Source organism: Mustelus asterias, chromosome 1 (genome assembly GCF_964213995.1).
Source record: "Mustelus asterias chromosome 1, sMusAst1.hap1.1, whole genome shotgun sequence".
Lineage (NCBI taxonomy): Eukaryota > Metazoa > Chordata > Chondrichthyes > Carcharhiniformes > Triakidae > Mustelus > Mustelus asterias.
In genome coordinates, this window is record NC_135801.1 from 51,074,152 (window position 1) to 51,097,623 (window position 23,472).

Below are 23,472 nucleotides of genomic sequence, written 5' to 3' on the forward strand. Positions count from 1 at the left end.
GTAGTAAGGGTCCACTGCTCTTTTCGATTTTTATAAAGAACCTAAATGTGGACTTAGGGAGTCCACAAAGTTTGCAGATGATTTAAACTTGACAAAATAGCAGAGTAATGAAAATAATTGGATGTTTCAGGATGGTGAATTTGGCAGAAATACAACAGATTAAATGCAATGCTGAATAGTGTGAAGTGTTGCACAATGGGAGTAGTAGTATGGAAAGACAGTATACTACAAATGGCATAATTTTGAAGTGTAAATGAGCAGAGACATTTATCCACATTACAAAAATCCTTAAAGGTGACAGGACAAGCTGATAAAGCACACGCGTTGCTTGGGGTTATACATAGAAGTATAGAACATAAACAGAGATCATGCTGGAACTTTATAAATTGCTTCATAGACCTCGGCTGGCATATTGTGAACAATTCTGACATCATACTTCAGGAAAGATGTAAAGGCTTTAAAAACCACACAGGGAATGTTAAAAACAATGAGCGATTTCAGTTACGAGGATAGGTTGAAAAAGTTAGGATGTTTTCCTCGAAATATATAAGATATGGGGACCTAATAGAGGTTTTTAAGATAGAAATATTTTAAAATGAGTTTTTGGAGAAAAACTTTCTTTTGCTGAGCAGGTCAATAACCAGATATCATAGATTTTAAAATCATTGGCAAAAGATAGGGAGAGAAGATGAAATTATTTTTCATTAATTTGTCTGGATATGGGCATGCTTTACATGAAATGTGATGGAAGTTGATTCCGTAAGTAATTTTAGGAGTTGGATGAGTAGATGAGGATGACAAACTTTCAGGTTACAGACAGCAGGGTTTTGGAACTAAACACAATTCCCTTTTCAAAGAACTAACACAAGCTTGTTTTTGTGTTGTAAATTTCTGAGGCTCCTGAAAAGTGTATAAACAATGATGGATGAAAGTATCATTGGTCATATCAATTCAAGCACAAAGTTCAACAATGAGTCTCATACTGGCATGAATACAGGAGTAGAGCATTCTGTTCCATCTATTCAATGCCGATCTGTATCTTCATTTACCCATCTTGGTTCCATATCTTTGGTGAGCGAAAAATGTATCATTCTCAAATTTTAAATGGAGTCAGAATCGACACTGCTTTTAATGGGATTGTTCCACTCTGCTACCCACATCATGAGGGAAATGTTTCCGAGCTTCCCCTCCCAAAACGCCAGGTGATTTTTCTGATTCCAACTAGCTTATTTAGAACTCCCGCTGGCCCACAAGCAGTGTGTCTTGGTACTTTCTTCATGGATTCGACCCTTTTTGTCTAGATCTAGGAAACTTGGCCACAAATTGTTTAAAATAGAATGACTTAAAATGAAGGTCTGCAGCCTCATTATTATATTTAAATAACCATTCTGCTTCCTGGGAGTAAATTGAGCGCCTGCCCTTCATCCTGCCTCCATTAAAGCTGGAAGTCGGTGGTTTCATTTCCCGGTCCAGATTATTTGAGTTTAACATCTGGCACAACGCCAATGCATCAAATTCTGCTCAAATTGTTTGCTGTTACTGTCATCGTCAGGCATTGATATAAGTGACCTCTTTTTGTCGATATTTCAAGCAGGGGAAGAGTAGGAAGATCCAAATGCACAGATTATCACTGAATTGGGTTGTTATTCTGGTTAAGTACAACAACTTTCTATTGCGAACTTCAATGGCAACTTAAGATAATGTAGAAAGCTAGTTGGAGCATCCAAATATAGATTTGTGGTTTGAAATTCATCCGTGTGCTACATTTAACACAAGGCTTACTTAGTGAGGGGATTCCGTCCATGGATAAATGCGAATTGCTAGCAATTTTTTTAGTGTCATAAATTGGCAATTTTGTTCTGTGGGACATTTGCAAAGATGTAGCATTTTAATTCAGTTAGCTTTCTGTTAATGTTTTTGGGAGGGGTGAGGGAAAAGTTCTCTGTGTACAGCTGGATGAATTTGCCTTTGCAATGAACTACAATTGATCTGGAAAACAAATGAGAGGACTTTGCTTATTATAAGCTCCTTGGCAGGGTCCATGAGCTAAAAGTTAACCCCCTCAGGCCTGTCTTACCATTTTGTAGCCTCGATCTGGTAGAAAGGCAGGACATGTCAGGGCCATAGGTTTTTCCACAACAACTATGATGACCAAAGAGATTGGCTTGAGGCATCATTTTTATTTTGCCTCCAATGATTTTTACACCAATTAACAAAGGAATACCAAAATTACAACTATTTTCAGAGTGCATCAAAACAACATTTGCCTTAATGTCCAGTCATCTAATGCAGCGATACATCATGAAATCTATGGTGGTACATCTCGGAAATTTGCCGATTGAGCTTTCTTCCACTGGAGTGTAGACTTTAATTTGTCTCATATGAGTGTCTCTTCCATTCTGATGATTGGCTAGTACAGCAATCTGTATCATAAACGTACGGATTGGCTTCTTGTTGACATCAGTGAGTGGAACATGAATCCATCCGCTGGGCTCCACCAGTTCCAGTTGCTGTAATTCAATTATGAAAGGGTATTAAATATCATTCCCACCTTAGTGCAAGCAAGAAATCCAGTAGAATAACTGCACGTTTTTCCAAAAAGTAAACAGGACAGATATACCACAAAAAAGCAGCTTCAAACTACCCTTTTTTAATAGCAATTTTTAACAGTTCCAAATTCCTCCTCGAAATGTTGGCTGCTGGTCATCAGTCTCATCTGAAAATAAACTGGACAACTAAACAAACTGATCTATTAAAAAACAGAAATCTAGCATCAATTTGCAAAGAGAATAACAAGACACACATACTACACAAGGGATTATGCAGCGTCCTCCTCCGTTTCAGCCCCCAAAATGTTTGTCACCATCCTCTGCCTGCTCCACGATGACATGGAAGCTGTGATCTTGACCAATGGATCCACCACAGAAGCAATTCACACTCAGACTGGGATTAAGTAAGGCTGTGTTACTGCACCAAAGAGCTTCTCAATCTTCCGAGCTGCAATGCTCCTCCATCTCTCCCTCAGCAAGCTCCCCACTGGAGTGGAGCTAAACTACGGAAGAAAGCGGGAATCTATTCAACCTTCGCCACTTGCAGGCCAGATACAAGATTGTCCCACCCTGTAATTGAACTACAGTATGCAAATGATGCTTGCATTTGAACATACGCGGAGGCCAAGATCCAAGCCATCATCAACACCTTCATGGAGGTGTACGAGAACATGGACCTTACACTAAACATCCGTAAGCCCTTTACCAACCTGCCCCCACCATATAGTACTGTCCTCCAATTATCAGTCTCCACGAATGAGGCCTTGGACAACATGTACCACTTTTCATACTGCTGATCCTACTGTCAACAAGGGCAGACATTGTTGATGAGATTCAACACCGCCTTCAGAGTGCCAGCATAGTCTTCGGACACTAGAGAAAAAGTGTGTTTGAAGGCCTCGCACTTGGTACCAAGTTCATGGTCTACAGAGCACAAGTGATAGCACCCTCCTATATGGCTCAGAAACGTGGAATATGCACAACAGGCATCTCAAACCATGGGGAAGTACCATCATATCCGCCTCTGTGAGATCCTGCAAATCCACTGGAAGAATGGGTGCACAAACATCAGTGTTCTCACTCAGGCCAACATCGAGAGCATTGAAGCATTAACCACAGTCAATCAGCTTCACTGGGTGAGCCTGACATGACACTCCCAAAACAAACACTACTTGGAGCTTCAACATGGCAAACAATCCCAGGTGGGCAGAGGAAACACTTCAAAGATTCCCTCAAATCCTCCTTGTAAAAGTGCAACATCCCCACTGACACCTGGGAGATCCTGACCCGAGACTGCCCAAAGTTGAGCAAAAGGATCTTGGAAGGAGCTGAACCACGAACTTCATTGCCAAGAGCAAGCTGAAGCCAAGCATCAACAGCAAAAAGAGTGCATGGCAATCTTGGGCACCCACATTCCTGCTCCTCCAACCACCATCCGTGCCCCCCTGAGACAAAGACTGTAGGTTGTGCATTTGACTCCCCAGTCTCCTGAGAACTCGTTTTTAGTGTGGAAGCAAGTCATTCTCGACTCAAAGGGGCTGCCCAAGAAGAAGGAACACAGAATTTTAGTAAAGGACATGTCCTTCAAGCTGTTAGCGTTTAACCAGACCTTCACGAGTCCCAGTCAGCAAAATTATACAAGACTCAAAATGGTTTGTGCTATTATATATGGGCATTACATATAAATATAATTATGTCGATCAAAAACACCAGAAACATACATCTGTTTTTAAATAAATTTGGCACAATTACAAAATAGGAAACATGTTTCCACTGTGTGCTTCTGACATGGAACCTTGTTAGCAGGAAATGCATATCAGAAAATCAATATCAATGAATTCCACCCATTTTGGGTCGTCTGATTTCCCAATATGTGCTTCTATTACATCTTGTACATCGAAACAACTCAGTTAATGTCTCATCAGCAGCACCTTGAACAGTACAGTCCTGCAGTACGTTATCAGCCTGGATTGTGTGTTTATCCCAGAATGGGGCTTGAACCAATAACCTTCTGAGGCAAGAATGTTACCACTGAGCTGTGTTAGCACTTTAATTAAGATGAAGCCAGCCAGCTCCCAACAACTCCATGCTCAAATATCAGGCTGGGGTGTTTTTTGGAGGAACTGGAGCTCTTGGGGATAAATGAAGTAGAGAAAATTATATGAATGTTGTGCATGGGGTAGGGGAGGAAAGAACAAAAGAAAAGGTCAGAACATAAAATAAACTGCACACACTGTAGGATGGAAATATTAAATGGAATTAAAAATGTTAATATTGCTTTCTCAATATTCTAGTGTTTCCAACAAAAACAGGAAAGAGAAACAAAAATGTACACTGTGTTTATTTTATTTAAGCGCCGAAGAATTGCTAGAGGAAAGCTAGGCAAATGACCAAACTGCCTCCAACGTAAAAAAATGCAGTGTTGAATTAAAGGGTAATTGTTTAACTTGGCTGTATAATGCCCAAATAGACTTTCAACTATAATATTTCATCCATGCACTGTTTAACTATAGAAAGATCTTTCTGGCAAACTTTGCTATATGGTTGATTACATTTACATATCATTCATTTTATAACTTTGAGCCAGTTTATTGAGTATTAATATAAAAGTAAAGTACATTAAACTGAATGTGAAACCTGCTTGTATATTGATGTATTGACTTAAAAGTATGCCCATTGACATTAAAGCGAGCATCTAAGTAAAATTTATATTTGTAGTTAAGGATTAATATGTTTTTCATTCTGGAAAGTACATTACAGACAAACGTGCGTTTAGATGTATATAATTACATCATTTTCTAAGATAGTTGAAAATACCAAATTGGATTGAGCTCATACAATGGAGACAGTAGTAAAATTTTCCAAGTGGTTGAACACTTACACTGAAACTGTAAAGAGTTAACAGCAATCTATTATGCATTTGCATAACCTGCCACCCACATCGCTGAAGAAACAGCTTTCAAACACATGCATTAATCTCAAAAACCACTAAATCCTTTAACATCCATTCACATTTTTACAACACTTCATTTAGTTTAAAAATGCAAAAAAAAAATAGCTTTCAGTGTTCCTGCAATGAATCTACTGTGTTGATGGATCAATTGTGAACTCAGCTGTCTGGGATTCATGACTAAAAGCAGTTTGAAAACAAAAATGCTGAGTGCATTTTATTCTTTATGTCACCACTTTTGTGAAACATCGGGTGATGTAAAAAAAACTTTGAGAAGTTCCCACAGTGTGTGGTACAGTATTCATTACTCTCAAATGCATCACAACATCGTGTCCATAGAATTAAAGGTAGCTTTATTCATTATTTCATTTTCATTTCTCTGAAGGGTCAGCTGAGCTGAGCCCAAAACATGAAGTGGAGTAGACTGGAAATTAATTTAAATAGAACATGTATTTTTAACAATCGTAAGAAGTCTCACAACACCAGGTTAAAGTCCAACAGGTTTATTTGGTAGCAAAAGCCACTAGCTTTCGGAGTACTGCTCCTTCGTCAGGTGAGTGGGAGTTCTGTTCACAAACAGGGCATATAAAGACACAAACTCAATTTACAAAATAATGGTTGGAATGCGAGTCTTTACAGGTAATCAAGTCTTAAAGGTACAGACAATGTGAGTGGAGAGAGCGTTAAGCACAGGTTAAAGAGATGTGCATTGTCTCCAGACAGGACAGTTAGTGAGATTTTGCAAGCCCAGGCAAGTCGTGGGGGTTACAGATAGTGTGACATGAACCCAAGATCCCGGTTGAGGCCGTCCTCATGTGTGTGGAACTTGGCTATCAGTCTCTGCTCAGCGACTCTGCGTTGTCGTGTGTCGTGAAGGCCGCCTTGGAGAACGCTTACCCGAAGATCAGAGGCCGAATGCCCGTGACCGCTGAAGTGTTCCCCAACAGGGAAGAGAACATTCTTGCCTGGTGATTGTTGAGCGGTGTTCATTCATCCGTTGTTGTAGCGTCTGCATGGTCTCCCCAATGTACCATGCCTCAGGACATCCTTTCCTGCAGCGTATCAGGTAGACAACGTTGGCCGAGTTGCAAGAGTATGTACCATGTACCTGGTGGATGGTGTTCTCACGTGAGATGGCATCCATGTCGATGATCCGGCACGTCTTGCAGAGGTTGCTGTGGCAGGGTTGTGTGGTGTCGTGGTCACTGTTCTCCTGAAGGCTGGGTAGTTTGCTGCGGACAATGGTCTGATTGAGATTGAAGGCAACAAGTGGGGGTGTGGGGATGGCCTTGGCAAGATGTTCGTCTTCATCAATGACAAGTTGAAGGCTCTGGAGGAGATGTCGTAGCTTCTCCGCTCCGGGGAAATACTGGACGACGAAGGGTACTCTGTTCGCCGTGTCCCATGTTTGTCTTCTGAGGAGGTCGGTGCGGTTTTTCGCTGTGGCGCGTCGGAACTGTTGATTGATGAGTCGAGCGCCATATCCTGTTCTTATGAGGACATCGTTCAGCGTCTGGAGGTGTCTGTTGCGATCCTCCTCATCTGAGCAGGTCCTGTGTATATGGAGGGCTTGTCCGTAGGGGATGGCTTCTTTAACGTGTTTAGGGTGGAAGCTGGAGAAGTGGAGCATCATGAGGTTATCCGTGGGCTTGCGGTACAGAGAAATGCTGAGGTGACCGTCCTTGATGGAGATGCGTGTGTCCAAGAATGCAACCGATTCCGGGGAGTAGTCCATGGTGGGTCTGATGGTGGGATGGAACTTGTTGATGTCATCATATAGTTGTTTCAGTGATTGTTCACCATGGGTCCAAAGGAAGAAACTGTCATCGATGTATCTAGTGTATAGCATTGGTTGAAAGTCCTGTGTGGTGAAGAGGTCTTGTTCGAACCTGTGCATGAAGATGTTGGCATATTGAGGTGCAAATTTGGTCCCCATGGCTGTTCCATGTGTCTGGATGAAGAACTGGTTGTTGAAGGTGAAGACATTGTGGTCCAGGATGAAGCGGATGAGTTGTAAAATTGCATCTGGAAACTGGCAGTTGTCGGCGTTGAGTATTGAGGCAGTTGCAGTAATGCCATCATCGTGGGGGATGCTGGTGTAGAGTGCCAAGACATCCATTGTGACGAGGAGTGCTCCTGGTTCAACTGCTCCATGTGTGCTGAGTTTCTGTAGGAAGTCCGTAGTGTCGCGACAAAAGCTGGGGGTTCTTTGTACAATGGGTTTCAGGATGCCCTCGACGTAGTCGGAGAGGTTCTCGCACAGGGTTCCGTTGCCCGATACAATGGGACGGCCGGGTGTGTTTGCCTTGTTTATCTTTGGGAGGCAGTAGAGATCTCCAACGCTAGGAGTACGTGGGATGAGAACACGGAGGGTGCTCTGAAGGTCCGGAACAAAGGTCTTGATCAGTCTGTTGAGTTGACAGGTGTGTTCTTTGGTCGGATCTGCGGGTAACCGTCTGTCGTGTTCCTCGTTGTTCAGTTGTCGGTACACTTCTTTGCAGTAATCCGTTCTGTTCAGTATGATGATGGCCCCTCCTTTGTCTGCTGGTTTGATGACAAAGTTGCAGTTGGTCTTGAGAGCGCGGATGGCGTTGCGTTGTGCTTGGGTGATGTTTGGGGCTGTCTTGCGAGTGCGGCTGATGAATCTGGTGTTGACGCACCTCCTGACGGCTTGGGCTTACATGTCAAGTCGAGGGTAGCGGCCTTCCGTTGGAGTCCAATTCGACTCTTTCCTCTTTGGTTGCTGCACTGCGGATCTCTCTGTCGGCTGTTCCAGTTCATTGGCTGTCTCACTGTGTTTGCTGTTGGCCTCTTGGGGTTTGTGGAAGAACTCCCGCAGCCTCATTCGCCTGATGAATTCCTCTGTGTCTGCTGCGAGACTGATGGGGTCTATTTTGGTGGTGGAGCAGAAATTGAGCCGTCGGCTGAGAACTTTGATTTTATCTGGTTGAAGTGTGTAGTCCGACAAGTTGACAATGGACTTCCCTGCAGTGGTACTGTTTTCTACTGTGGTACCGGGGGAGGCTTGGTTGCTGCTGGTGGTGATGCCGAGTTTCTCAAGTTTCCTGTTCTTGGTGTGCATGTAGATGGTGTAGTTCCTTTGTCTCGTCTGCTTGGCAGAGTTTCGCAGCTGGTCTGCGTCCTGAGCGCAAGTTGAGAATTCCAACCATTATTTTGTAAATTGAATTTGTGTCTTTACATGCCCTGTTTGTGAACAGAACTCCCACTTACCTGACGAAGGAGCAGCGCTCCGAAAGCTAGTGGCTTTTGCTACCAAATAAACCTGTTGGACTTTAACCTGGTGTTGTGAGACTTCTTACTGTGTTTACCCCAGTCCAACGCCGGCATCTCCACATCATTTTTAACAATCGTAGAGAGAATTGGGTAAAAATATACTGTAGGAAGGCACTTACAGGATTATTGAACAATTTACTGAGAACTTCTCACATTGCAAAGCAACAGAAAGCCTCACAGAAGCTCACACAATTGTACTGAAGTATGTAGCATCAACCAGCACAGAGTTCTTGATTCAGCCACTGCAATCATCTTAATTATAGGAATATTCAATCTAAAAGCACAAAGATTTGGAAACCCCCTATATGTATCCAGACTTCATTCAATAACTAAACTACGTAATCACAATGTCTTTGGGTTGGACATTGTTTTAGTCATTACTGAGATCCCAACAGCTTGCATCAACGCAAAATATCCTATGGCGCTATTATGTAGATGAGCAGAGGAGTTATCCCCAATGTCTTGCCCAATATTTATCTTTCAATCAACATCACAAAATATAGATTATCTGGTCATTATAATATTGAGAGAGTTTTCTTTGTGCAAACTGACCACTGCCAATTTGGTTTCCTCATTATAACAGTGACTACATTTCAGAAGTACTTAATGGCTGTAAAACACAGACATCAAGTGGTCATGAAAAACACTATATAAACACAAGTTTTTCTTCTCTTTCTAGTAATGCAGATCTTCAGGGCATGAAATGGATGAATCAGAAATGTTTTAAAGTCAGGAATAACTTTTCATCTGACATTTCAATTAAAAATAAAGCAAGTGTAATGTAATCACACCACGTGAAATTTAATAGATCAATGTAGCAGGGTGTAAAATCTAGAAAAATTGGGAGAAAAATGAACATGAAGTCACTCTTGTACCAAAACGTATTAAAAGTTAGTAACCACGAGTCAGAACCTTGTGATGGTAAAAGTTACTGGACATCCCAACTCATTTTCTACTTCAGCACCAAGACATATTACACAATTATTTAAATTAAAACTACCATTGTGTTTGTTTGTTAAAAACACAAAATAAAAATTATACCTGATAAAAAGATTTTGGATAGGGGGGCAGTCTTATATTGAAAGTTTATATATTAATTTAAACTTCATAACTAGTAATTAAACAGCTTGGTTAATGGGCCAGATTCTGCTCTAATAGGGCATCTAATGAAGTGCACCATTAGTTATACTTGCCCCTGCTTCATTTGGCTCAAAAACAAATTTGCACCACAACATTGTTGGAAGTGAAAGTTGTCAATGGTGCCGTGAAAGCCACAAAGTACCAGGGACCTGAATGAACAGGACAAGCAACCATGCATCTTTAACCAACAAGATTTAAGAATTGAGAAAGAAATGACTGCCAATCAACCACATTGGCACCAAAATGTAATTATTAAATATTAGACCTTCATAGGAGTCACATGTGCTGTGGATAAAGGGGAACCCGTGGATACTTAAGATTTCCAGAAGGCATTTGAAAGGTGCCACAAAGATTATTGTGAAAAATAAAAGCTCATGGTATAGGGAGATAACATATTGGCATATGTTCAATACTGTCGGAGACAGATCCTCTGCATCAACTAGGAGGACAGGCTTACTAATTTCAGCATCCTTGAAGGAGCCAAGAGCACCAGCATCGAGGCCATGAATATCCGAAACCAACGTCATTGGGATAGCTATATGCTTAGGATGTCAGAGTCCCAAATGCCAAAGCAAATCCTCCTCACCAAGCTCAAGGAAGACTCCAGAACAAGAGGAGGACAAAGGAAGTGCTTCAAAGACACCCTGAAGGCTTACCTCAAGAAACGCAACACAGACATCAATGCCTGGGAGACTCTTGCTCAGAAGAGACTTACTTGGAGGAATCTCCTGATTAAAGGGACACAATTCTTCGAGGACACCCGATGGTGAGAGGAGGCCTGGAAAAGAAGCCTGAGAGGAATACCAGAGATAGAGTCCATGGACCGATTCCACCTCCCAGAAACAACTGCCAAGTGTGCCGTCGACGTTGCGGCTCTAGGATCGGGTTCATAAGCCGTGGAAGGATCCACAGAATCCATAAATAACAGCAAATTACTGCAGATGCTGGATTCTGAAACCCAAAAGAGAAAATACTGGAAAATCTCAGCAGGTCTGGCAACATTTGCAAGGAGAGAAAAGAGCTGGCGTTGAATCCAGATGACCCTTTGTCAAAGCTTTGACAAAGGGTCATCTGGACTCAAAACATCAGCTCTTTTCTCTCCTACCAGATGCTGCCAGACCTGCTGGGATTTTCCAGCATTTTCTCTTTGGGGTCCACAGAATCCATGACCAGTAACATGGAATTTCTTAGGTGGACAATCGTACTTGTTACTGAAATTAAACAGCTTGGTCAAACAACAGCACAGGAACAGGTCCTTTGGCCCACCAAGCCTGCGCCGATCATGTTGTCCTATCTAGACCAACCGCCTGTATCCCTCTATTCCCCGCCTGTTCATGTGTCTATCCAGATAAGTCTTAAATTTCGCTAATGCCTCAACCACCTCACTTGGCAATGTATTCCAGGTCCCCACCACTGTCTGTGTAAAATAACTTTCCCTACACATCTCTTCTGAACCTTTCCCCCTTACCTTGGACTTGTGCCCCCTTGTAATTGTCATTTCTGCTCTGGGAAAAAACTTCCAACTGTTCACCTTATCTATGCCCCTCATAATTTTATAAACTTTATCAGGTTGCCCCTCAGCCTCTGTCTTTCCAGGGAGAACAATCTCTCCTCATAGCTAAAACCCTCCAAACCGGGCAACATCCTGATAAACCTTTTCTGTATTCCCTCCAAAGCCTCCACGTCTTTCTGGTAGTGTGACGACCAGAATTGGACACAATATTCCAAATGCGGCCTAACCAACGTTTTATATAGCTGTAACATAATTTGCCAACTTTTATACTCGATGCCCCAGCCGATGAAGGCATGTATGCCATATGCTTTCTTCACCACCTTTTCCACCTGTTCTGCCACTTTTAAGGATCTACGGACCTGACCTCCCAGATCTTTCTGTGTGTCTATGCTCTTGATGGGTTCTGCCATTTATTTTCTAGCTCCCACCTGAATTGGATCTACCAAAATGCATCACCTCGCATTTGTCCGGATTAAATTCCATCTGCAATTTCTCCGCCCAATTTTCTGGATTAAATTCCTTCTGCCATTTCTCCGCCCAATTTTCCAGCCTATCTATATCCTGCTGATCACTGAAGAGGTAAGCAAGTAAATTGTGAAGAGGATGTAAGGAGGTCTCAAAAGGGCATAGATAGGGAAGTGGAGCATAATTTGGGCAAGTGTGACATTGTCCATTTTGGCAGGAATAATAAAAAACCTTATTACCTAAATGGCACGACATTGCAGAGTTTGGAGGTGCAGAGGGAGCTGGGTGTCCTAGTACATGATTCACAAAAGGCTAGTATACAGATACAGCAAGTAATTAGGAAAGCTAATAGAATGCTATTGTTTATTGTGAGGAGAATTGATTACAAAAGAAGGGTGGTTATTCTTCAGTTGTATAGGGCACTGGTGAGTCCACAGCTGGAGTCGTGTGTACAGTACTGGTCTCCTTATTTAAATGAAAGACGTAAATACATTAGAAGCAGTTCAGAGAAGGCTTATTGGTACATGGTCATCAGCAGGAGATTTCCTTGTCCATGTTCGACCTGCCATGAGACTTCATGGTGTCCAGAGTGCCAGAGTGTTGATGTGGAGGTCTGCTAGGGCAACACCCTCCCAACTGTATACCATCTTGCCACCACCTCTGCTGGGTCTGGCCTGCCAATGACACAGGACATACCCAGGAATGGTGATGGTGGTGTCTGGGGCATTATCTGTCAGGCATGATTCCGTGTGTATGATTACATCAGGCTGTTGCTTGAATAGCTCTCCCAATTTTGGCACAAGCCCCCAGACGTTAGTGAGAATGACTTTACAGGGTCAGTAGGGCGGGGTTTGTCATTGTCATTTCCTACATCGATGCTGGGTGGTCTTTCTGGTTTCATTCCTTTTTGTTCCATTTGTAGCGGCTGATTACAACTGAGGGCATTTACGAATCAACTGCATTGCTGTGGGCCTGGAATCGCATGTAGGCCAGACCACGAAATGGCAGCAGGTTTCCTTCCCTAAAAAGCCATTAGTGAACCAGATGGATTTTTATGACAATTGACATTGTCATCATTAGACTTTTAATTCCAGATATTTTATTGAGTTTTTAAATTCTACCATCTGCCGTGGTGGGATTTGAAACCCAGTCCTCAGAGCATTACGCTGGGTCTCTGGATTACTACTCAAGTGACAATACCACTGTGCCACCACCTTCTGCTATATTGGCTTTTCATGCTCTTCGTACCAAAGTAAATCACTTCGCAATTCCCTACATTAAATTCCTTCTGCTACATGTCTGTCCATTTCACCAGCATGTTTATGTCCTCTTGAAGTCTATCACAGACCTCCTCGCAGTCCATAATACTTCCAAAATTTGTGGCATCCTCAAATTAGAGAAGTAGTAGTCCTAGTACCAACCCCTGGAAAACATCACCATTTATTGTCACAGTCTCTTTCATTTATTCGTTGATGGCTGTAGGTGTCACTGGTAAGCCCAGATTTTGTTGCCCACTCCAACTTGCCCTTGATCTAAGTGGCTTGCTTAGGCTATTTCAGAGGGCAGTTAGGTGTCAACTACATTACTGTGGTCTGGAATCGCATGTAGGGTAGGCCAGTTAAGGACGGCAGAAATCCTCCCCCAAAAGGACATTAATGAATGAGATGGGTTTTTATGGCAACTGACAATGGTTTAATCGTTTTTATAACTGAGACTAGTTTTTAATTCCATATTATTAATTGAATTTCAAATTTCACCAGCTTCATGGGCTTCAACTTTGCTGGCAAGTCTATTATGTGTTGTTTTTGCAAACTCCAATGGCACCAACAACTCTCAAGAAGCTCAATACCATCTAGGACAAAGCAGCTACTTGACTGGCACTGCATCCAACACTTTAAACATTCACTCCCCCCTGCAACTGAGCCATAGTTGCAGAAGTATGTACCATCTACAAGATGCACTCCAACAACTCACTAAGGCTTCTTTGACAGTATCTTCCAAACCCATGAACTCTACCACCTAGAAGGACAAGGGTGCCAGACACATGGGTACACTACCATCTGCAAGCTCCTCCAAGTCATACAGCATCCTGACGTGGAACTATATCAATGCTCTTTGAATGTTGCTGGGTCAAAATCCTAGAACTTGCTTCCTAACACTATGTGGATGTACCACACTACATGGATTGCAGCAGGTTCAGGAAGGTAGCTCACCAGTTTTCAAGTTTGCTGATGACACCACCTTAGTGGGTCAGATTTCAAACAATGATGAGACGGAATACAGAAAAGAGAATCTGGTGAACTGGTGTGACCACAATAATGTCTCCCTCAATGTCAACAAAACGAAGGAGATAGTCATAGACTTGAGGAAGCATAGTGGAGGACATGCCCCTATCTACAACAACGGAGACAAAGTGGAAATGGTCAAGAGCTTCAGGTTTCTAGGTGTCCAGATCACCAACAACCTGTTCTGGTCCCTCCATGCCATGCAATAGTTAAGAAAGCCCACCAACGCCTCTACTTTCTCAGGAGGCTAAAGAAATTTGACATGTCAGCTATGACTCTCACCAACTTATACAGATGCACTATAGAAAGCATTCTTTCTGGTTGTATCACAGCTTGGTATGGCTCCTGCTCTATCCAAGACCTCAGAAAACTACAAAGGGTCATGAACGAAGCCCAGTCCATCACGCAAACCAGCCTCCCATCATTGACTCTGTCTACACTTCCCGCTGCCTCGGAAAAGCAGCCAGCATAATTAAGGATGCCAAGCACCCCGGACATACTCTCTTCCACCTTCTTCCATCGGGAAAAAGATACAAAAGTCTGAGGACACGTACCAACCGACTCAAGAACAGCTTCTTCCCTGCTGCCATCAGACTTTTGAATGGACCTACCTCATATTAAGTTGATCTTTCTCTACACCCTAGCTATGACTGTAGCACTACATTCTGCACTCTCGCGTTTACTTCTCTATGAACGGTATGCTTTGTCTGCATAGCAGGCAAGAAACAATGCTTTTCATTGTATACGAATACATGTGACAATAATAAATCAAATCAAATCAGTACCTTCTCAAGGGCATTTAGGAATGGGCAATAAATTCTGGCCTAGCTGGCAACACCCACATCCCATGGATGAATAAATTAATAGAAACACCTTTTGGATGTTCCACAACATCTATCGCATTACTCTTATCAGCCCTCTCTCATTTCAGATTGTTCTTTGTCCTATTCTATGGTTAATTTAAATATTATAATCCTATTATCACTATTTCCCAAATGTTTCCCATGTGACATTTAAGCCACTGAGCTATCTCATTCTCCAGTACCAGCAATGCCTCCCTTCACCATTGGACTAAAAACTTATGATCAAAAGAAGCAAAAGTGACATGAGGAAAAATGTTTTCATGAAGCGAGTGGTTAAGGTCTGGAATACACTGCCTGTGGGTGTGGTGGAGATAAGTTCAACTGAAGCACTCATAAAGGTAAAGGTATTGTTTAACATGCAGAGTTAGGGGGAGAAGGCAGAGGAATGGCACTAGGTGAACCAGCGAGATGGTGCAGACGCAATGGACAAAATGCCTTCTTCTGCACAATTCTGTGATTCTATGATCAAGAAAATTCTCCTGAACACTTCAGAAATTCTTCCCTCCCTTTGCCCTTTACATTACTATCCCACTATATATTAGAATAAACCATCTCATTATCACTACTCCAGTTTTGGCATCTAATTTTCCTGAAAATTTGTTCTTCCATATTCTTCCCACTACTTGGAACCTAAAATACACCTGTATCTCTATTGTTTCCTAACTCTAATCAAATAGATTCTGTCCTTGATCCTCCAGGACATCCTTTCTCTCTAGCTATGCAATATTCTCCTTAATTAATATGCATCATTTCAGAACAAAATGGATCTGAAGCAGAGCTTCCATTCTTAAACCTGAACACCGACATAAAAATGTACTCACGTGTCACAGAACATGGATGATATTCATATTTTAATTATATTAATTTGATTACTAAATGTTGATTTTTAAAACTGCAAGGGACATCTTGCCTAAACCCAAATGTGGAGCTGTTCACTTTGGCAAGAATAATAAAAAAGCAGAGTACTTACTGCAGAATTCCAAGGTGTGGAGGGATCTATATGTTCTAGTGCACGAGTCACAATACGTTATATGCAGGTACAGCAAGTAATTAAGAAAGTTAATGGAATGCTATCCTTTATTACAAAAGGAATTGAATATAAAAGTAAGATGTTATGTTTCAGTTATACAGGGCACTGGGAAGACCGTATCTCAAATACAGTGTATCCTTATTTCAGGAAGGATGTAATTCATTGGAGGTGATTCAAAGGGGGTTTATTTACCGATACCTGGAATGAGCGGGTTGTCTTATGATGAAAGGTTGGATAGGCTGAGCTTGTTTCCACTGGAGTTTAGAAGAGTGAAGTGTGACTTGAAGTATACAAGATTCTGAACGGTCTTGACAAGGTGGAGGAAGGCTGTGTCCCCTTGTGAATGAGTCCAGAACTAGGGGGCACTGTTTTAAAATTAGGGGTCACCTTTATGGTATAGGGATGAGGTGAATTATTTTCTTTCAGAGGATAGTATGACTTTGGAACTCTGTCTCAGAAAGTGGTGGAAGTGGGAGAATTGAATATTTTTTTAAAGGTGGAGGTAGATTGATTATCTTGTCTAACAAGAATCTAAGGTCATTGGGGGTAGATGGTGCAAGATGAGGTAAATGCACCTTTTTATGGGCATTAATACAATATGTGGAACATGGACAAAACTGACTAAAATACGGACAACCTTAAAATTCTGTGTTTCAAAACACATGGCCTTAAAATGGCTGCAAATGAGATATGGACAGACAAAGAGATACACAGCCTTATCAAATCCATCTGGGAGTTGCTTGAGCTGACAAAGAACAATGAGTCATGGCAATACTAGCCTGCTAGATAAGCAAAATTGAGGCCAGCTAGACCTGGCTCGAAACCAAAGAACAATGCTACCCATGACAACATCTGTGGACAGCACACATTATAAACTCCAAGTTGTCTGCGAAATCCAACAGGTTTGGGTCCAGGCGGTGTCTTGCAAAATCATCTCAATGAGAAAGCGATCAACACCACCAGAGGACACTATACTTTTAAGCAGTTTGGTTCACTTCTTCACGACTACAGCCAGGGACTCTTCTCTGGGACGGGAATAGAGGGTATGGTCCCCGGAAGGGTAGGGGGTTTTAGCTAAGTCGGGCAGCATGGTCGGTACAGGCTTGGAGGGCCGAAGGGCCTGTTCCTGTGCTGTAATTTTCTTTGTTCTGGCCTATCGCAACCAAGAATAGCTGGCAACAAGGCCTGAAGATTGGACACCGCAGAAGAACCAACCAGAAGAAACCCGCAAGTCTGCCACCAGAGGCTGCCCCCACCCATCCACCCACAGTGGGAAAAACCTCATCCATCAGGCCCACCCAACCAACCAAACAATGAACCCCAGGATCGACAGAAGACATCAACGACCAGACCCAACCAACTTTGACTGAACTGCAACCTTATCAAGATGGCCCTGACCTTTTTTTTCCTAAAAGGCAGTACTACTCCTTTGACCCCAGGGATAGGTGAGTATAATCTCCAGCCCCCAGAAATCCCCAATTAGCAAAGTGCTGAGGAAGGGTGGTTGAGATTGGTGTAAAATTGTGCAAATCTAAAAACATACATTGTGTCGTTATAGTCTCTTCCTTCCATAGCATAGTAACTGATGATGTGTGCATGTTGACAGGTTTGGTTAATTTCATTCCTTCCTAAATAAAATTTGGCCTTTCATGTCACCCAATCATCTCTCTCTTTTCATTCTGGTGAATCACAAAGCTAGAAAATAATTCCGGAGTCTAGAACCGTAGGGGTTCTGGCGCCTCGAAAACACTCATTCAAGTGGGTTCACTGGTCAGGCATAAACTGTGGCTCACTTTCTCCCTCTCCTGTGAAGTTGTCCCAGTGCGACACTTCCGCCGTTTATACCACCTGTGGGACAAACACACATGCCCAAAAGTGGTAGCCGAGACCACCATGCGTGGAATAAAAGAACCCCCCTACAAAGGGAATGTGGAACTCGAAACACAAACTGATCAGCCATGATCTATTGAATGATGGAGCAGGCTCAAGGGGCCGAATGGTCTACTTCTGCTCCTTATTCTTATGTTCATGATACAAGGTACTTTAGGTTGAGTGATTCGCTACTTAGTAGTTTCAAGCAGATGTAGGCTTGCATTTTGGGGATGATTAAAGCTGCCGTTTCCTTAAAAAAGAGAGTATTAAATGTTTGATGGGAATTTGAGATTGCACTCAAAAAATAAAACGCTCAGCCAAAAGTCTAAAACAGACACTTAACAAATCTCAAACTTTATATACGATATATTTCAAATACCAAGGAATTCCTTTTATGTACAAGGAACAGGAGGTGTAGATCATATAGCTTGTCCAATCTGCTTAACCATTCAATACGATCATAGCTGACCATCTGCCTCAACTCCATTTTCATGCCCACTCTCTATATCTCTCTCAAATCTTTTGGGGCGGCACAGCGGCAAGCATTGCTGCCTCACAGCGGCAAGCATTGCTGCCTCACAGCGGCAAGCATTGCTGCCTCACAGCGGCAAGCATTGCTGCCTCACAGCGGCAAGCATTGCTGCCTCACAGCGGCAAGCATTGCTGCCTCACAGCGGCAAGCATTGCTGCCTCACAACGGCAAGCATTGCTGCCTCACAGCGTCAGGGACCCGGGAGCATCAACATTTTAAAAAATTTCTTTCATGGGTTGTGGGTTTGATGGCAAGACCAGCATTTATCGCCCAGTGGCTGGGACTCACTTAGTGCTAGGGGCGGGGATGGGACAGAGTTTGTAAGGAACATCCAGGAGGGCTTCATGAAACAGTATGTAGATAGTCCAACTAGGGTAGGGGCCATACTGGACCTGGTATTGGGGAATGAGCCCGACCAGGTGGCCCTCGTTTCAGTAGGGGAGCAGTTCGGGAATAGTAACCACAATTCAGTAAGCTTTAAGGTACTGATGGATAAAGAAAAGTGTAGTCCTCAAGTTAAGGTGCTAAACTGGAGGAAGGCTAATTACAACAATATTAGACAGGAACTGAAGAATGTAGACTGGGGGCAGATGTTTGAGGGCAAATCAACATCTGGCATGTGGGAGGCTTTCAAGTGCAAGTTGATAGGAATTCAGGACCAGCACATTGCTGTAAGGATGAAGGGTAAGTATGGCAAGTTTTGGGAACCTTGGATAATGAAAGATATTATGAGCCTAGTCAAAGAAAAAAAGGAAGCATTTATCAAGGCTAGGAGGCTGGGAACACACAAAGCAAGTGTGGAATACAAGGAAAGTAGAAAGAAACTTCAGCAAGGAATAAGGAGGGCTAAAAGGGGTCACAGAAAAGCATTGGCCAGCAGGATTAAGGAAAATCCCAAGGCTTTTTATACATATATAAAGAGCAAGAGGGTAGCCAGGGAGAGGGTTGGCCCACTCAAGGACAGGGGAGGGAATCTATGCAAGGAGCCAGAGGAAATGGCATCAGTATTCACCATGGAGAAGGACTTGGTGGAGGATGAATCTTGGAAAGGATGTGTTTGAGATCAAAAAGGAGGTGGTATTGGGGTTCTTGAGAAACATTAAGGTAGACAAGTCTCCAGGGCCTGATGGGATATACCGCAAAATACGGAGCGAGGCAAGGGAGAAAATTCCTGGGGCCTTGGAGAGAAACCTTTGTATCCTCACTGGCTACCGGGGAGGTCCCAGAGGATTGGAGAATAGCCAATGTTGTTCCTTTGTTTAAGAAGGGTAGCAAGAATAATCGAGGTAATTACAGGCCGGTGAGATTTACAGGGAAATTATTGCAGAGGATTGTTTGAGACAGGATTTACTTCCACTTGGAAATAAGTGGATGTATTAGCGAGGGGCAACATGCTTTTGTGAAGGGGAGGTCATGTTTCATTAACGTGATCGAGTTTTTCAAGGCACTGACGAAGATGATAGTTGAGGGTAGGGCAGTGGATGTTGTCACATGGGCTTCAGTAAGGCCTTTGACAAGGTCCCTCATGGCAGATTGGTGCAGAAGGTGAAGTCGCATAGGATCAAAGGTGAGCTGGCAAGGTGGATACAGAACTGGCTCGGTCATAGAACAGTAAGAAGTCTCACAACACCAGGTTAAAGTCCAACAGGTTTATTTGGTAGCAAATACCATAAGCTTTCGGAGCAGAGCTCCTTCGTCAGATGGAGTGGATATCCACTCCATCTGACGAAGGAGCTCTGCTCCGAAAGCTTATGGTATTTGCTACCAAATAAACCTGTTGGACTTTAACCTGGTGTTGTGAGACTTCTTACTGTGCTTACCCCAGTCCAACGCCGGCATCTCCACATCATGTCGGTCATAGAAGACAGAGGGTAGCAGTGGAAGGGTGTGTTTCTGAATGGAGGACTGTGACAAGTGGTGTTCCTCAGGGATCAGTGCTGGGACCTTTGCTGTTTGTAATATATTATATATATAAACAATTTGGAGGAAAATGTAACTGGTTTGATTAGTAAGTTTGCGGACGATACAAAGGTTGGTGGATTTGCGGATAGCGATGAGGACCATCAGAGGATACAGCAGGATATAGATCGGTTGGAGGCTTGGACGGAGAGATGGCAGATGGAGTTTAATCCGGACAAATGTAAAGTAATGCATTTTGGAAGGTCTAATACAGAGAGGAAATATACAGTAAATGGCAGAACCCTGAAGAGTATTGATAGGCAGAAGGATCTGGGTGTACAGGTACACTGGTCACTGAAAATAGCAATGCAGATGGAGAACAAAGAACAAAGAAAATGACAGCCACAGGAACAGGCCCTACAGCCCTCCAAGCCTGCACTGACCATGCTGCCTGACTTAACTAAAACCCCTACCCTTCCGGGGACCATATCCCTCTATTCCCATCTCATTCATACACTTGTCAAGACGCCCCTTAAAAGTCACTACCGTATCCGCTTCCACTATCTCCCCCGGCAATGAGCTCCAGGCACCCACCACTCTCTGTGTAAAAGATCTGCCTCATACATCTCTTTTAAACCTTGCCCCTCACACCTTAAACCTATGCCCCCTAGTAATTGACTCTTCCACCCTGGGAAAAAGCTTCTGACTATCCACTCTGTCCATGCCTCTCATAATCTTATAGACCTCTATCATAAACACTATATTCCAAGTGCAAAGGTAGTTAGGAAGGCATACGGCATGCTTGCCTTCATTGGCCAGGGCATTGAACTAAAAAATTGGCAAGTCATGTTGCAGCTTTATAGAACCTTAGTTAGGCCGCACTTGGAATATAGTGTTCAATTCTGGTTGCCACGCTACCAGAAGGATGTGGAGGCTTTGGAGAGGGTACAGAAAAGATTTACCAGGATGTTGCCTGGTATGGAGGGCATTAGCTTGGAGGAGAGGTTGGAGGAACTTGGTTTGTTCTCACTGGAATGACGGAGGTTGAGGGGTGACCTGATAGAAGTCTACAAGATCATGAGGGGCATGGACAGAGTGGATAGTCAGAAGCTTTATCCCAGGGTGGAAGACTCAATTACTAGGGGGCATAGGTTTAAGGTGCAAGGGGCAAGATTTAAAGGAGATGTAAGAGGTAAGTTTTGTTTTTACACAGAGGGTGGTGGGTGCCTGGGGTTTGCTGCCGGGGGAGGTACTGGAAGCAGATATGATAGTGACTTTTAAGGGGCGCCTGGACAAATACAATAGGATGGGAATAGAGGGATATGGTCCCCAGAAGGATAGAAACATAGAAAAATACAGCACAAAACAGGCCCTTCGGCCCCAAAAGTTGTGCCGAACATATCCCTATCTTTTAGGCCTACCTATAACCCTCCATCCTATTAAGTCCCATGTACTCATCCAGGAGTCTCTTAAAAGACCCTATTGAGTTTGCCTCCACCATCACTGACGGCAGCCGATTCCACTCGCCCACCACCCTCTGTGTGAAAAACTTCCCCCTAACATTTCCCCTGTACCTACACCCCAGCACCTTAAACCTGTGCCCTCTCGTAGCAGCCATTTCCACCCTGGGAAAAAGTCTCTGAGAGTCCACCCGATCTATGCCTCTCAACATCTTATATACCTCTATTAGGTCTCCTCTCATCCTACGTCTCTCCAAGGAGAAAAGACCGAGCTCCCTCAGCCTATCCTCATAAGGCATGCCACTCAATCCAGGCAACATCCTTGTAAATCGCCTCTGCACCCTTTCAATCTTTTCCACATCCTTCCTGTAATGAGGCGACCAGAACTGAGCACAGTACTCCAAGTGGGGTCTGACGAGGGTCTTATGTAGCTGCATCATTATCCCCGGACTCCGAAACTCAATCCCTCGATTGATAAAGGCCAGCACACCATGCGCCTTCTTAACCACCTCCTCCACCTGCGGGGCCGATTTTAGAGTCCTATGGACCCGGACCCCAAGATCCTTCTGATCCTCCACAGTACTAAGAGTCTTTCCCTTTATATTGTACTCCTTCATCCCATTTGACCTAATAGGGGGCTTTAATTCAGTTCAGCAGCATGGTCAATGCAGGCTTGGAGGGCTGAAGGATCTGTTCCTGTGCTGTAATTTTCTTAGTTCTTTATCTCCAATTGCCTTGACTGCTAGGCCAATTTTTCAGAAAGAAATTCAGAGTTAACCACATTGCTGTGGTCTTAGAGTCACATGTAGGCCAGACCAGGTAAGGACGGCAAATTTCCTTCCCAAAAGGACATTACTGAACCAGATGATTTTTATGACAATCAATGATAGTTTCATGGTCACCATTGACACCTAATTTATATTCCATGTTTTTTTAATTGAATTTAAATTCCATCAGCTGCCATGGTGAAATTTGAACTCATGTTCCCACAGCATTAGCCCGGTCCTCTGGGTTACACATTCTGTGGCATTACCACTACTCAACCATCTCCCCAAAATGGTTTCATGCCTTTTAAAACATATTCCTTTTTTGTATTCTTACTTCCAAAGTGAATAACCTCACACTTCCCCACACTATATTCTAGCTGCCACCTTGTTGCACATTCGCTTAAACACATATATCTTTGCAGCCTCTTTGTGTCCTCCTCATACCTTACATTCCCATCTAGTCATTTATTCCCATCTAAAGGTTCCCTACCATAAATGTGCTGGTTATACCCAGTGAAATTAATACTTTTCTGGTACAGTGGTGAAAGAGGAATTTTGAAGAGCAGTATGATAGTATTGAAAGGTAGTTCAGGCTTCATGTCTAATGAAGTTCCACATGCTTTCTTCTATCTGTTTGGAGACCTGGATTATATCAATTATATATACATCAATGGGCCTGAGGTATAATAATGACCATATCCAGCATCACTACATCCTCCCTACTAAAAGCAAAACAGCTCTTAAATGAAGAATTCTATTTTATATTTTGTGAAATATACAGTTAAGAACCTCTGTAGGACAGTGACACCTAGTGGATAAAGACAAAATTCATGTGTATTAAATTAATTTAAGG

The 23,472-nt window shown here is 43.0% G+C and overlaps 1 protein-coding gene across 5 annotated transcripts in view; it reads right to left on the reverse strand.

The window, feature by feature from the left end:
- Positions 1 to 244: 244 nt before the first annotated feature.
- The window catches only part of anapc10 (anaphase promoting complex subunit 10), a 52,586-nt gene continuing 29,358 nt past the window's right edge, over positions 245 to 23,472 (reverse strand). For all 5 annotated transcript variants that reach the window (XM_078212171.1, XM_078212164.1, XM_078212146.1 and 2 more), the window contains one exon: positions 245 to 2,510. In XM_078212171.1, the coding sequence (XP_078068297.1) occupies positions 2,280 to 2,510 (231 nt within the window). In that variant the 3' untranslated portion in view covers positions 245 to 2,279. The remainder of the gene's footprint in view (positions 2,511 to 23,472) is intronic.